Source organism: Asterias amurensis, chromosome 13, assembly GCF_032118995.1.
Source record: "Asterias amurensis chromosome 13, ASM3211899v1".
NCBI classification, from domain to species: domain Eukaryota; kingdom Metazoa; phylum Echinodermata; class Asteroidea; order Forcipulatida; family Asteriidae; genus Asterias; species Asterias amurensis.
In genome coordinates, this window is record NC_092660.1 from 5,009,685 (window position 1) to 5,023,594 (window position 13,910).

General features: G+C 39.4%; 2 protein-coding genes across 2 annotated transcripts in view; one reads left to right on the top strand and one right to left on the bottom strand.

Annotated features, from left to right (window-relative positions):
* The window catches only part of LOC139946174 (receptor-type tyrosine-protein phosphatase S-like), a 73,783-nt gene that overhangs the window by 55,338 nt on the left and 4,535 nt on the right, over positions 1-13,910 (bottom strand). Inside the window, exons 2-5 of the mRNA XM_071943794.1 lie at positions 9,781-9,885; positions 2,599-2,712; positions 1,739-1,855; positions 392-649 (exon numbers count right to left, since the gene is read on the bottom strand). Coding sequence (XP_071799895.1) covers positions 392-649; positions 1,739-1,855; positions 2,599-2,712; positions 9,781-9,853 — 562 coding nt within the window. The 5' untranslated portion in view covers positions 9,854-9,885. The remainder of the gene's footprint in view (positions 1-391; positions 650-1,738; positions 1,856-2,598; positions 2,713-9,780; positions 9,886-13,910) is intronic.
* LOC139946068 (uncharacterized) lies at positions 4,054-5,475 on the top strand. The gene has a single exon (XM_071943667.1). It carries the CDS (start codon positions 4,447-4,449, stop codon positions 5,473-5,475), a length of 1,029 nt encoding a protein of 342 aa, XP_071799768.1. The 5' UTR covers positions 4,054-4,446.

Sequence of the window (13,910 nt, forward strand, 5' to 3'; positions counted from 1 at the left end):
TTAAACCATCTCAGCTCCCTGGGGAGTACATGTATGCAGCCTGTGCTGCCAAATATGTAGCACACTAAAGCTAAATCAATGACAAGAACCATCTCTGTCCCCACAGGTACCATTCACCCCTGGGTGGAGAGAAGCTTTGGTTAATTGTCTTGCTCAAAGACACAAGTTCCACGACCGGGATTCGAACATACACTCTGCTGAACAAAAGCACCAGAGCTTGAGTTCGGTGCTCTTATCCACTCCGCCACGACACCCCAAGAATGAAATCTAACCTAAATATAATCTAATGATTTCAAAGATATATTGGATAAGAAGGATCCAATAGTTTTACTTGATGATATAAAGAAAGTTCCAAAAGAATAAAGATGAAGTAAAATAAAATATAAGTAACCTGTTATTGCGACTTCAAAAGTGCAGTTTGGTGTAGCCTGATTCCCAGCTGCATCAGTAGCTGTACATATGACATCTTGAGTACCAATCATAAAGTCACTGCCAGACTGTGGTGTACATACAATAGTTGGAGCAACACCAGTAGTATCAGTAGCTGATGGATTAATCCAAGTCACCATTCTGACTGACATCCCAGCTCCTGCAACTTCATCTCTATCTGACGGACAAGTTCCATCTTGAAATTGTGGCGGCTCGGTATCTACATGTAGGAAGACCAATGACATCATTGTCATACAAACTTACTTTAAAACTTAAAGAAAAATTTCAATAAGGGAATCAATGTGTGGTAAAGAGGTTTTCAACTAGTGGTTTAATCCCAACAAGGCCTGGTTCTTGATAATTTTACCAAGACGAAGTCGAGATAAATTATCCAGATCCAGGCCTCGGCGGGTTTAAACCACTAGTTGAAAACCGATCCAACAAACTTTGATTCCCATAATAAATACCTTTTCGGTCAAAAAACATGCACACTTTTGGTCAAAAAGTAAAATAAATGCAAAAGTTATAATTGTTCAATGATTTCTTTCAACACAACACCCCTCCAGCTATAAAATGATAAGGCCCTCCGCCGCCCTCTGTGGTTTATACACACCCACGTGACGCGCTCTCCACCAATAGGAATAGCGAAACTGCCCAAGGTATTTATGAATGTAAGTTTAAATGATACATGATCGTTTATTCATTAATATGCATCAAAATCACCTTTAAGAAGTTCACAAAGGTACATGACAAGGGTATTTATTATTTTTTTAAAAGCAATACATTTCTTTTCAATGAGAATGTACTCGGAATAAGTTTAGTCTTAGATAGATGGTGCTTTATAAGTTTTAATTATTATTATTATTATTATTATTATTATTGTTACTCTACCAGCATACTTGGTTCAATCTCAGGTCTAGCCAGTTTCTTTTGAACCAGGAGCATTTGAACCAGGAGCACATTCATCATTCTATTAATCATCCTTGCATCAAAGTTGTTCATTTAAAAATTCTTGTCAGGTATCTTGGGAGATCAGTTGAAATAACCTTCAATCAAAAAAACACCTTTAGGGTATCATTGAAAAACCCTGATAAATGATATAACGATGAGAATGTGTTTTACCTTTACACCTGTAATAATAAAAAATAATAAAAATACTTTTCTGCTTTTGGTTATCTAAAGAAATGAGTCACTATTAAAGTTTTCATCAAATCGCCTTCGAAAAGTTTCCAAAAGGTTCAAGATGAGGGTATTTAGGCCTATTGTTGATAAAAGCAATAAATGAAATATTGATGAGAATGTGCTGTACCTGTACACATGGTCATTGGATCTCCAGTGTAGCCTGTTTTACATGTACACACAGGGATGCCTGTTGTGTTGGTGCAGTCAGCATTCACGCCACAGACACTTGAGTCGTTACATTCGTCTATGGAGTAACAATACTTGCAATGAAATAAAACAAATAAAAGTTCCAAATACTCTTTCAATAGACTTTCTTCAAAAAGTGGAAAATGAAAATGAAAACATATTAAAGGATTTTGGTACTTTTTCAAAATGTTCATAGATTTACATTAAACTTACAGGGTTTGAAGATAATGATAGTGGAAAGCTTCCCTCCAAATCTTACTTACTGAGGTGCTGTAGTTTTTGAGAAATGAGTAAAACAATGACATGAAAATACGTTTGTAAATGATTAAAATAATTTTCGTCTCATGAGACAAAAATTATTTTCATGACATTGTTTTACTCATTTCTCCAAAACTACAGCACCTCAGCACATAGTATTTTCAGGGAAGCTTTCTACTATCATTATCTTCAAACTGTGGAAGTTTAGTGTAAATCTGTGGACATTGTGTTTTTTGTCCTATAAAAGTTACATAGACCCTTTAACACAGTGTACAGTGTTGTCCAGAAACGCCATTTGCTATGTACTTACAAAAACGAAAATTAGGAAGCTTCAAAATGCAGTATTCTGTCAAACTGTGTCCACATTACACTCAACTCAATCAGACAATAAAACTACATGTACATGTACATGTACCTGGTTTGGACAACTTGTTTCTACCCTGAAAGATCTCATAGGAATTACAAGGGCAAATAGGTGGTATGTTAAATGAAGGCCTAAAATGACATCACAAAAAGGCAATAAAAGTAAGAATACACTCTTACCGTCACAAGTCAATCCATCTCCAATATATCCAGCGTTGCATGTACAGGTAAAACCTCCAATGCCACCATCCGTGCAAGTTGCATCACTGGCACATGGTGAAGTACTACACTGAGCTGTAAACAAAACACATAATATGAAAGACTTTAATACACAATTCATCAAAGATAAAATACATTCAGCTGACATACATGATTCTATGGTCCATTTTTCCCCAAAAGATGAGGATGAAGGCCTTTTTAATTTTTTTCCAAGATGGCCGTTAAGTATTTCAAATCAAACAGACCACCAATTCTTCAGTTTGAACCCACCGCACACTTAGTGTGTTGCATGAGGACCCAGGTTAAAGGCAGTGGACACTGTGAAGGTACTACTTTATATACACACAGCGCATTAATATACTGTGACCTCAATACGTCACTAGGTCAATCTCTGTCTCCAGTAAACAGTAATCTTGTATATGGTATGAATCAGTCACGTCAACAATAAATCATTACATTACTCCAGAATATATGTCTACCAATATAGTATTATTACAGACACTATTGGTAATTGTCAAAGACTAGCCTTCACAGTTGGTGTACGTGTATCTCAACATATATGCATAAAATAACAAACCTGTGAAAATTTGAGCTCAATCGGTCATCGAACTTGCGAGATAATAATGAAAGAAAAAACACCCTTGTCACACGAAGTTGTTTGCGTTTAGATGGTTAATTTCGAGACCTCAAGTTCTTAACCTGAGGTCTCAAAATCAAATTCGTGGAAAATTACTTCTTTCTCAAAAACTATGGCACTTCAGAGGGAGCCGTTTCTCACAATGTTTTATACCATCAGCCTCTCCCCATTACTTGTCACCAAGAAAGGTTTTATGCTAATAAATATTTTGAGTAATTACCAATAGTGTCCACTGCCTTTAACAGGGTCGGATTATTACACTAAAAAGACTGGCTGGTACTGGTTCTAGGCATTCAAAAATTTTGTTTTATGAAACAGAAGGTTACACGTGTTCGAGAGCATCAAGTTAGATTCGAGCAAAGTCCCAAGGCCAGTCCTTTTGAAAGTATGGATAAAAAGAAGAAAGAAAAAAACAGGATGCGGCGGGATGTGTTGCATGTATTAGCAGGGTTCTCCACATGCGGTTTTGTCCAAAAAATTCTCAAAATACCAAATGCTAATTGAGCATGAATCGTTTGCGCAATTTGCCGATAGTACAGGAGTAGTGTGCACAATGTGCTGATAGATATGGATTAATTTGCGCAATTTGGAGATCGTGCATGAATTATGTGCGCAAATCGAAAACATTGCAGGAATGGTTTGCGCAATTCGATGATAGTGCAGGATTGGTTTAGCGCCCGGACAAAATTTTACCCTGTGGAGAACCCTGATTAGGGAACAGTGAAGCATCATTTTTGTCAATGACGGCAATTGAGTGTTAAAATTCTTTGAGGGCGCCCTTCAAGATAGCAACAGCTCTTTCCCTTCGTTCCGATCTTGGGGTTTTAAATCCACTAAATTCTCATGAATGTTAAGTCATCCAACCCCGTAAAGACTATTTTGTGAATCTGCAAGAACTCTCTGATTCAGTGGTGTAACCGGTGTCACGCATCCTGCCAGGTATGAATGTCAAATTTTAACTCTAAAATAGTTTTGACAGCATAGGATTTCAACGTACAGGCGCCCTAACCAATAGTCGCCTATTTCCGACACCTCATGTAATTCACTCCGCTGTACAAATACTTCACTACTAGCTTGTCATCTGCTACTTTTGAACTTTGAATAACTGTAGTATCGGAGTAGTTTTTACGGTGGAAAGTGGATAGTGTACTTTGCAAGTAAGAACTCATAAGATGGCCAATGCGATCAGCCAAACCAATAAGGCCTCAGGTAGCACTTCTAGTTCCACCACCAGCAGAGGTCCTCGGAATAACCAATGCCCACTTTGTAAAAAGAATGTTCAAAAGGGAGTCCAAGCACTGCAATGTGAGTACTGCTCAGTCTGGCATCATATTTCCTGTGAATCCATTTCTGAAGAAGAATACAACTTCCTCACGAAAAGAGGGCAACAGCTACACTGGTTCTGCAAAGCATGCAACGCCAAGGCTGTGGATGTTTTGATTTTGGTCCATAGTATGAAAGATCAGCAGGACGAAATGAAAGCGGAGATTTCTCAGTTGTCAGATAAAGTCGGAGAACTGGTCAAGATTGATGAACTGACGTTCAAGAAAAACATCAAGGCTATAGTGAGAGAGGAAATTTACGAAGCCAAGGAAAGAGATTTGAGGAAGAACAATTTAGTGATCACAGGTCTCAAAGAGATCCCTGAAGAAGAAGGCAATAGCGACGCTAGCTCAGATGAAGAGGATTTAACCAACACCGGTCCCTCAACCAGTGATAAGCATACTGTCGAACATTTGATTCACACGGTATTAGGGTTGAAGAATGTTGTGGTCATCTCGGCGGAAAGGCTTCCGAGGGTGCGTATACCTGACCATAGAAGACTTGTCATCGCTTCTGTAGCCACTAAGGACATGAAACATCAAGTGCTCAGAGTTTCCAAGAAGCTTAGCGAGAAGAAAGGCTGGAAAGACGTTTTCATCGGTCCCGACCGAACAAGAAAGGAAAGGGAAGAAGACAAGACCCTAAGAGACGAACTACGGGGGAGACGTGAGAGTGGTGAAATGAACCTCGTGATAAAAAAGGGACAGATCATCTCCCTCGAAGGAGAAGCCCAACTCCCGAGGAACGCAGATCAAGAGTCATCAAACAAAGCCCATACGTCAAAATTTCGGGATGCGCCCCCCCTCAGCATGATCACAAGAGGAATCAGACAGTCGTCCCAGAGGACATCCCAGGCTCGGCCGCTTCGGGGGAAGTAAATACTTCCCAAGCGAACCCCAACCAAGATGATGAGGTAATAACTGTAAATATTACTGTAAATAGGAGCACAAGTGATGCATCCAGTAACAGGAACAATGTTAGCAAGTTAAAATGTTTTTCTATTAATGCAAGAAGCATTATAAACAAAATGCAAGAACTGAAGTGTTATATCTACGAACTAGACCCGGATTTTGTGATGATAACCGAGTCCTGGGCGTCTGACCAGATTGATGATGTCGTGCTTAAATTGGATGGTTACAACATTATGAGAAAGGACAGCCAGAGGAAGAAAGGCGGAGGCTGTATTTTATACTGCAAATCCTACCTAACTGCAGTCATGGATTCTGAACTAACAAATTTCAATGACGCTGAAGCGGTTTGGTGCAATCTTACTACAGACAATGGTAACATACTGATGGGAGTCTGTTACCACAGCCCTTCAGCAAACTCCGAACAAGAACTTGATCTGCATAACATGATCAGTATGGCCTGTGATAGACAAGGAGAAAAAATCATCTGCGGGGATTTTAACCACAGTTCCATCAATTGGGGATCATTCCACTCAGGAGCCGAGGGAGTTAAATTTGTTAATCTCGTCCAGGATTGTTTTCTCGTCCAGCATGTTGACCAACCGACACGGGGGAACAACATTCTGGACCTGGTTCTCTCTTCTAACGAAGCCCTGGTGGAAAACCTACTTGTAAATGAACCCTTCGGAACCAGTGATCACAACGCCATCACTTTCGACCTTGTGACATCAGTGCAAATAAAGGTTTGGAAGATATCATATTTTGACTATCGTAACGGGGACTACAAGAACATGAACAAGTATCTGTCTGAACAGGATTGGAATGTGCTGTTTTGTGACAAAGGAGCCGATGAAACCTGGGTCATCTTTAAAGAACTGCTCCAAGAAGCTGTGGTGAAGTTTGTACCCAAGAAAACGAGAAAAACCAGCAAGAAAAAGCCTCTGTGGTGGACCAAAAAAGTAGAGAAAGTGAGAAGGAGCAAATATCGCCTATGGAAGAGGTTTACAGAATCCCAAGAACATGCAGACCACTTGCGGTACAAACGAGCTTTGAACCTTGCGACTAAAGAAATTAGAGCAGCTAAAAGAAAGTACGAGTCAAGATTGACAAAGAAAATCAAACAGAACCCAAAAGCCTTCTATGCATACGTGAGAAGCAACACGAAAATAAGGGACCATGTGGGTCCTCTGATGGAAGAAAATGGTGAAGTCATTACAGACGACGTGAGAACAGCTATGGTGTTAAATGACTATTTCTCATCTGTGTTCACACTTGAACAATTACACAATATACCACATCCCAAGAGGATGTTTGGCGGACCGAACGACGACATGCTCAGAGTTGTAGAGGTGACAGCGGAGAACGTTCTCAAAGTGCTAATGAAGTTGAAGCCTGGCAAGGCACCCGGAGTAGATGATATTTATTCTGTGGTTTTAAGGGAAGCTTCGGGCGCGATAGCTGTACCCCTCAGCCAAATTTTCCAGAAGTCCTTGGCAGAAGGAGTGGTTCCACTAGACTGGAGGAGAGCAAACGTCACCCCCATCTTCAAGAAGGGCAAACGTAGTGTAGCAGCAAACTACAGGCCGATCAGCCTAACCTCACAGGTCAGTAAGGTGTTTGAAACCATCCTCCGAGATGCCATCATAGAACACCTGACAGCACACAGATTGATCAGTGATTCACAGCACGGGTTTTTAAGAGGTCGTTCCTGCCTGACCAATTTACTAACTTTTCTGGAGCTTGTAACAAAGACCGTTGATGATGGCAACCCTGTTGATGCAGTGTACCTCGATTTCAGTAAAGCCTTCGATCGAGTTCCACACCAGAGGTTACTGGCGAAACTTAGATCACATGGGATAGGTGACCCAACTGCTGCTTGGATTGAGGCATGGCTGTCCGACAGACAACAGAGGGTGGTGGTGAACGGGGCCCAATCGGAGTGGTCAGGAGTTAAAAGCGGTGTCCCCCAAGGTTCTGTTCTTGGCCCGTTGTTGTTCATCATCTACATCAACGACATTGACGAGGATATCTTGAGTTCGGTCCTGAAGTTTGCTGACGACACCAAAGTTTTCAGAAAAGTGAAAACCCCAGCAGATGCTCGCGCTCTTCAAGACGACCTCGATCGCCTTTACCAGTGGTCTGATGACTGGCAAATGTTATTTAATATCGACAAATGCAAGTGCCTCCACTTCGGACATAGTAACATCAAGCACAACTACTCCATTGGTGACAGTATAATTCAGACAGTAAGTGAAGAAAGAGATCTTGGGGTAATCATCCACCAGTCACTTAATGCAAGTACCCACTGTGCGAAGGCAGTCAAAAGCGCATACAGAGCCCTGGGGCTAATCAACAGAACCATCACGAACAAAGATAAAACAACAATCATCAGACTGTACAAAGAACTGGTTAGACCTCACCTAGATTACTGTGTACAGGCGTGGAGGCCTCATCTTCAAAGGGACATTGACCTAATAGAAAGAGTTCAAAAGAGAGCATTGCGAATGATTGGAGGTCTATCTCACCTAGACTACGTTGACAGACTCAGGGAAGTGAAATTGACCACCCTGGAGTGCAGGAGGCTGCGAGGAGATCTTATCGAGACCTTTAAGATACTCAGGGGCCTTGAGGGCCTGAACCCTGATCACTTCTTCGATTTGTCAACCGTGCAGCACAGGGGTCACCAACTTAAACTGTACAAATCAAGATCCAACCTTAACCTCAGGAAGTTCTGGTTTAGCCAGAGAGTGGTCAACTACTGGAACATTCTCCCTCGAAAGGCAATTGAAGCTTCAAGTGTGAACATTTTCAAGGGACATGTGGACAAATTCCTAAAGAACGTCGGGGGGCTCTACATAAGCTTTTCTAAGCTGTCTGCCCCAGTAACCAGAACCACCGTCTCCTCCCCAGTTGTGTGATGGCGTCGGTGGATTCAAGTAAGTCAAGTAAGTCAAGTAAGTCAAATGTTTGATTGGTTTTCTGCCATTCATTAGTCATCATATAAAACATATATCCGGACACAAGTCGGGTCAAAAATGTTTCAAAAGTAGAATTTTTTTTTTTTGTATGGTGGAAGTATTTACTGGGGGGGGGGGTTTGCAGTGACACCATCATGAATATGTGATCTCAACATTTCATTCAGTTTGCTCGGATCATGTTTAGGAGAACGCTGGACTCTGTTGATGGATGCTGCTTGAGTACTTGGCTCAGTGGTGCGTGAAGGCGGGAACTAGAAGCTGGGCTTAGATTGGTGTCCGTGGTGGGACTAAGTCCTAAACTGAAACCCACAGGGAGTGGGCATGGAGTGTGTGCTCACTGAACTGAATCAGTTGGTGACAAGCGCGGGGAAAGTGAGGGAACCTAGAGGAGACCGAGGGTATGATGACGCAAATCAGATTTCCGGTTTAATTTTTAAAAGTTGCATCTCTGAAAGACGGGGTTAAGGAAAACACTGCCTAGGATTGGTAACGTTGGTCTATGAAAAGCGTTTTAAACCATTTTTTTAACGAAATTCGACATGGTTAGAAAGATGTTTTAAAAGTAGAATATAATGATCCACACAAACATGCTATGAAATTGCATGGTTTTCCTGCTTTGTGAATTAACACGGTCGGCCATTTTATGGAGTCAAAAACTTGACTACCAAAAAAAGGGTGTGCCATTTCAGTTCCCAAGGTACAAGGAAAACCATGTAATTTTGAGGCATGTTTGTGTGGATCTTTATATTCTACTTTTAAAACATCTTTCTAACCATATAACAAAGGTTTCAAAAGCTTTTTATAGACTTGTCCGATCCAACGTGTCCCTTGAACTTCCTGAATAATAATAATAATAATAATAATAATAATATCGAAGTCTTATATAGTGCACGTATCTACCAAACAAGGTACTCAAGGCGCTGAGTATATACAAACTTTCAGAAAGATAGGTTATTGCAGTGATGAATTCTGAGACCCTATTATTAAGCACCTTATAAGGGTTTACAAGGTGCTATGGCGCATACAGCAGCCACAGCCAGGAACACCGGGGCGAACCCCTTCTCTTTTCGATAAGTGCACTGGGTTCTTTTACATGCATTACACAACACATGGGACCAACGGCTTTACGTCCCATCCGAAGGACGAAAGCAATGGTTAAGTGTCTTGCTTAAGGACACAAGTGTCACAGCTGGGGATTCGAACCCACACTCTGCTGATCAGAAACACCAGAGTTTGAATTCGGTGCTCTTTAACCGCTCGGCCACGACACTTCCATTTCTGAATGTCAGAGTCTTACCTTTACATCCTACTGCAAACAGAATTAACGCCAGTGGTACAAGCCCCCGCCCCCACCACTTCAACGATGCCATTATCACCCAACCGCTATCTCAGGCAAAGAAATCTGGAAAAACAACAAATTAGAGAAAAAAAATACTGAATCATGCAAACTGGAAAAAACAATTCCAAGTCCAGAGAACCGAAACCAACCAGCACCTCTGTAATAATATACATGTAAATACAACTTAGACAAATACAGGAAAAACCTTCACATTTATGTATTGTTTTTTTGCCGACTTGACGCTCTGTTAAATGAGTGTTTCCTGGAGTCAAAACTTTACTTTTAATTTGAACACCAATTCAATTGCTACATCAGCATTATCTCTTTCACTGGTGTGCTTGCCAAATGCCCGTTTTAAACATGCGAGGACCAGTCAAAATTATTGGAATCAATCTATTATGACAGAATGTGTAAACACACTAGATCCATAATGCAGCACAAATTTCACCCCACAGCAGATTTTGTCCAATTCCTCCCTTCTAATCATCGTCTTAAAAGCATTTTAAAGGTAGTAAGCGGTAAACCGATAGTTTTTGTCCTCACTTTTAGAGGGAACTACTGCTAAAAATTGCTGTTGCCTATGGACAGTAATGTGGGCCCCTTTATATTTATAAATTGTTATAAATCTTCTTCGTAAGAGTTTTAAAAAAAATGTAATTTTTAGGATTGTTTTTACTAGAGAGCTTGAGGTGCACTACAATTCCCAAAGTTTTTGGTTTTTAACTTTTTAAGTTTGGCTGAATAAATAATTCTTATTTTAGTTCTACATGTACTTCATACCCTCCCATAAAACCATATGAAACTTCATAGATTACATGTATGTCTATCAGTAGTAGAAATAGCGTGACTACAGCATCCAGTTTTAGCATATAAAACAGGTCGGAACTCAACAGTTTGTCATGATACTGCAAACTTGCAGGTTATTTTTTTAAAAGCAGTACTTCCTTATCCATTGTTGTTTTTTTCTCAGTGTATGGATTTGAATGAACATTCCAGCAGCTATATGGATACAATGCATCTCTACCCAGACATGTAGAGCTACTGCAATGACCGCTTTGTAATTTAAATTTTAAGAGCAACTATAAATATAAATATTAATACTAAATTTTAACACTAGAATGTAGATGTGTAGCTTGATGAATTATAACAAAAAGAACTAAGCTTTGAAGAAGGGAGGGAAACCCCCATCCACTGGGAAAAGTCACTATTCGAGTAAGGAAAGGTCAAATCTTATAACACCCGTAATTTAAATTTGTATAACCCTTTATAGGCCATTCATTTCTGTATAGTCGTCACCATACCATCAGACCATAAGCCCAGACATTGTAATCTTGGGTTTTTTTGGTAGGTTATTTTCAGGTAAAATTCAAGAAAAATTACTAAGAATAACACGGAAACAGAATAACATGGTTTTGCTTTTGAGTTGTAGTTTCTATGTTTACATGGGAAATGGGAAACATTGGTAAAAAAAAAAAAGGCAATTCAATCCTAAACTTTTTCTTTGACCCGATTGTTGGACCAAAAGTTGGTCAAATATTGTGGCCGTTTGCCGGACACTTGGTATTTTGGCACAAGCAGCTTGCAGGCGCTACATGTACATGTACAATGTACACTCATAAATACGCATCATGTGGGTGTGTATAAACCTTTGTTTATGACCGGTAAAAAGTGTTAATTCATGGGCGTGACACGCAACTTTGCACCTGTTCTTTTAAGACAGTTTCTTCATTCCTATTGGTTGAGAGCAACGGCTGAAACAGTTGTGACACATCACGTGATACGCGCGATGCGCACAGCATTCCTTATAAGGAGTTGTTTACCCGAGGGCGACGGAGGGCTTTACCATTTCATAGCGGGAGGAGAAGGTAATTTCTCACTCAAATAAAAATTTTAAGTCTTCAGGCCTGAAGCCTTTTATTACGCATCTGAAAGCACAACAATTTATGCAACAAGGGTTTTTTTTTTTTTTTTTCACTATTCTCTTGCAACTTCGATGACCGACTGAGCCCAAGTTTTCTCAGGTTTGTTATTTCATCATGTTGTATTCAGTGTCTTTAAGCAAGACACTTTTGTCCTTCAGATGGGACGGAAAAAAGACATCCCATGTGTTGTGTAACGAATGTAAAAGAATCCAGTTACACTTACATGTACTTCTATATAAAAGAAGGGGTTTGCCCGGAATTTCTGTCAAATTCACCACAGTATCCGAGAACCCTTATATGGTGCTCCACAAAATTGGTTTCATAAAATCAAAACTTATGAAACCTGTCTTAACAAAACCCTTATAAGCACTTGAGACAGAAAGCATCTTTAAAAACTACATAATTGTTTATAACTGAATTGGGATAAAATATACGATTGTGAAATACCTAAAAAGTACCACTCACGTTGCACTGTTGACTTTAATACTGCTCACTACAATATTTAGTTTCAATCTTTATGAATAATAATTATGTGAAAACTTGTACTTTCAAAATCATGACTACACAACTGTTAGAATGCAAGTAGATAAAGCTTCTTTAAAATGCATACATTGTGTAGTTTATCTACAAAAAGACAGAAATGAAGAGTCTTTTATTTGAAGAAATTTTATTTGCCCAGCATGATTCATCATCGGAAATTTAAATTTAAAAACTTGCCTCTCTCTTTTATAGAGCTTTAATTTTTATTTTTTTTTACATTAAAAAAAATTATTATTACATGCCTCGTTTTTGAAAGGGCAAGGGCACCAATGCATTGTCTCCATTGGTAAATGGCACCCTATGAGGAAATTATAAATTTCCACTGCATTTCAGGTGCAATAAGGCATAACCAGGGGGCATGAAGGCAATGGGAGACTTTTGGGACGCTTGGTGGCAGCAGACTTACCAGGTAAAATCCATTGTTCTCGGTTATGTGCGCACGCTCAGAACTACGTCAACAATGGAAATTTACCTGGTAAGTCTGCTGCCACCTAGCGTTCCAAAGTCTCCCATTGCCTTTGTTGCCTCCGTGAAGTATCTGCCTGTCATTATTATCACTTTTAAAAATAAGGAACTGGAAGTTAGCAATTTTTTAATGTTACCCGGTTTTCTTTTTGATAGGTTTGGGTTCCAGACATTGTTATTTTAAAACTTCCTTTATGACTAAAGCCTCAAAACAATTGATGCGAAGATGCAAAGAACCACTTCCTTAAATTTGTGGAGTTTGATTTTTTTCATTATATCTTATTTCATCTGGATAATGGTACAAAAGTGAACCACAGTAGAAAAGGGAGCTGTCTGTCTAGCTTTCCGACAACCATGTTTAATTATAAACTAAAAAAAACAAAAAAACATGCCTGCCACCTTAAAATTATGTGAACACTTTGTTAGAAAAAAATATGCTGACAAATTTAAGGCTATAAAACTTGGTCAAATCTGATCAGTGTACATCAAATTTCTTAGATTTGTTCTTAAAATTGTGAAATTTATTGTTAAAACTCTGACACTTGTTCTGCAATAATCATACAAATGTTCCACAGTTTGTAAACAATAAAAAGGAAAATAGAGAGAAAACGGCCAGGCACGGATAGACTCTCTGTGTTTTTTCAACTTTAAACGGCACAGCTGAAAAACCAAATACAATGTACAAGGAAGTCGGCTGAAAATCTGTATGTCTGAAATTTTCTGTAAACCGAACATGGGTTGTACCTGGCACCGCTTCACTTACAATGAATGTCAATACGTGCACAAAATTATATTAAGAACTTTACTCATGCACAATTGTAGTGTGTACAAGTTTATACGGGATGTGTACACCCGGGTGCCCATCAAGCCCATTAAAAGTGGGTATTTTGGAATCCTATTAAGTTTAACAAATAATTTTAACAAAACATGAATCCGGATTCCATATTCAGGTTGAAGGCAGTGGACACTATTGGTAATTGACAAAGACCGGTCTTCTCACTTGGTGTATCTCATCATACAGTATGCATAAAAAAAATTTTAAAAATGTGAAAATTTGAGCTCAATTGGTCGTTGAAGTTGCGAGATCATTTGATCCACACAAACATGCCTTGTAATTGCACTGTTTTCCTTTCACCTCGTCAACTAACACTGTCGGCCATT

What these genes read in the sequence shown, in the direction of transcription:
- LOC139946068 (XM_071943667.1), top strand. Translation starts at nt 4,447, where the DNA reads ATGGCCAATGCGATCAGCCAAACCAATAAGGCCTCAGGTAGCACTTCT.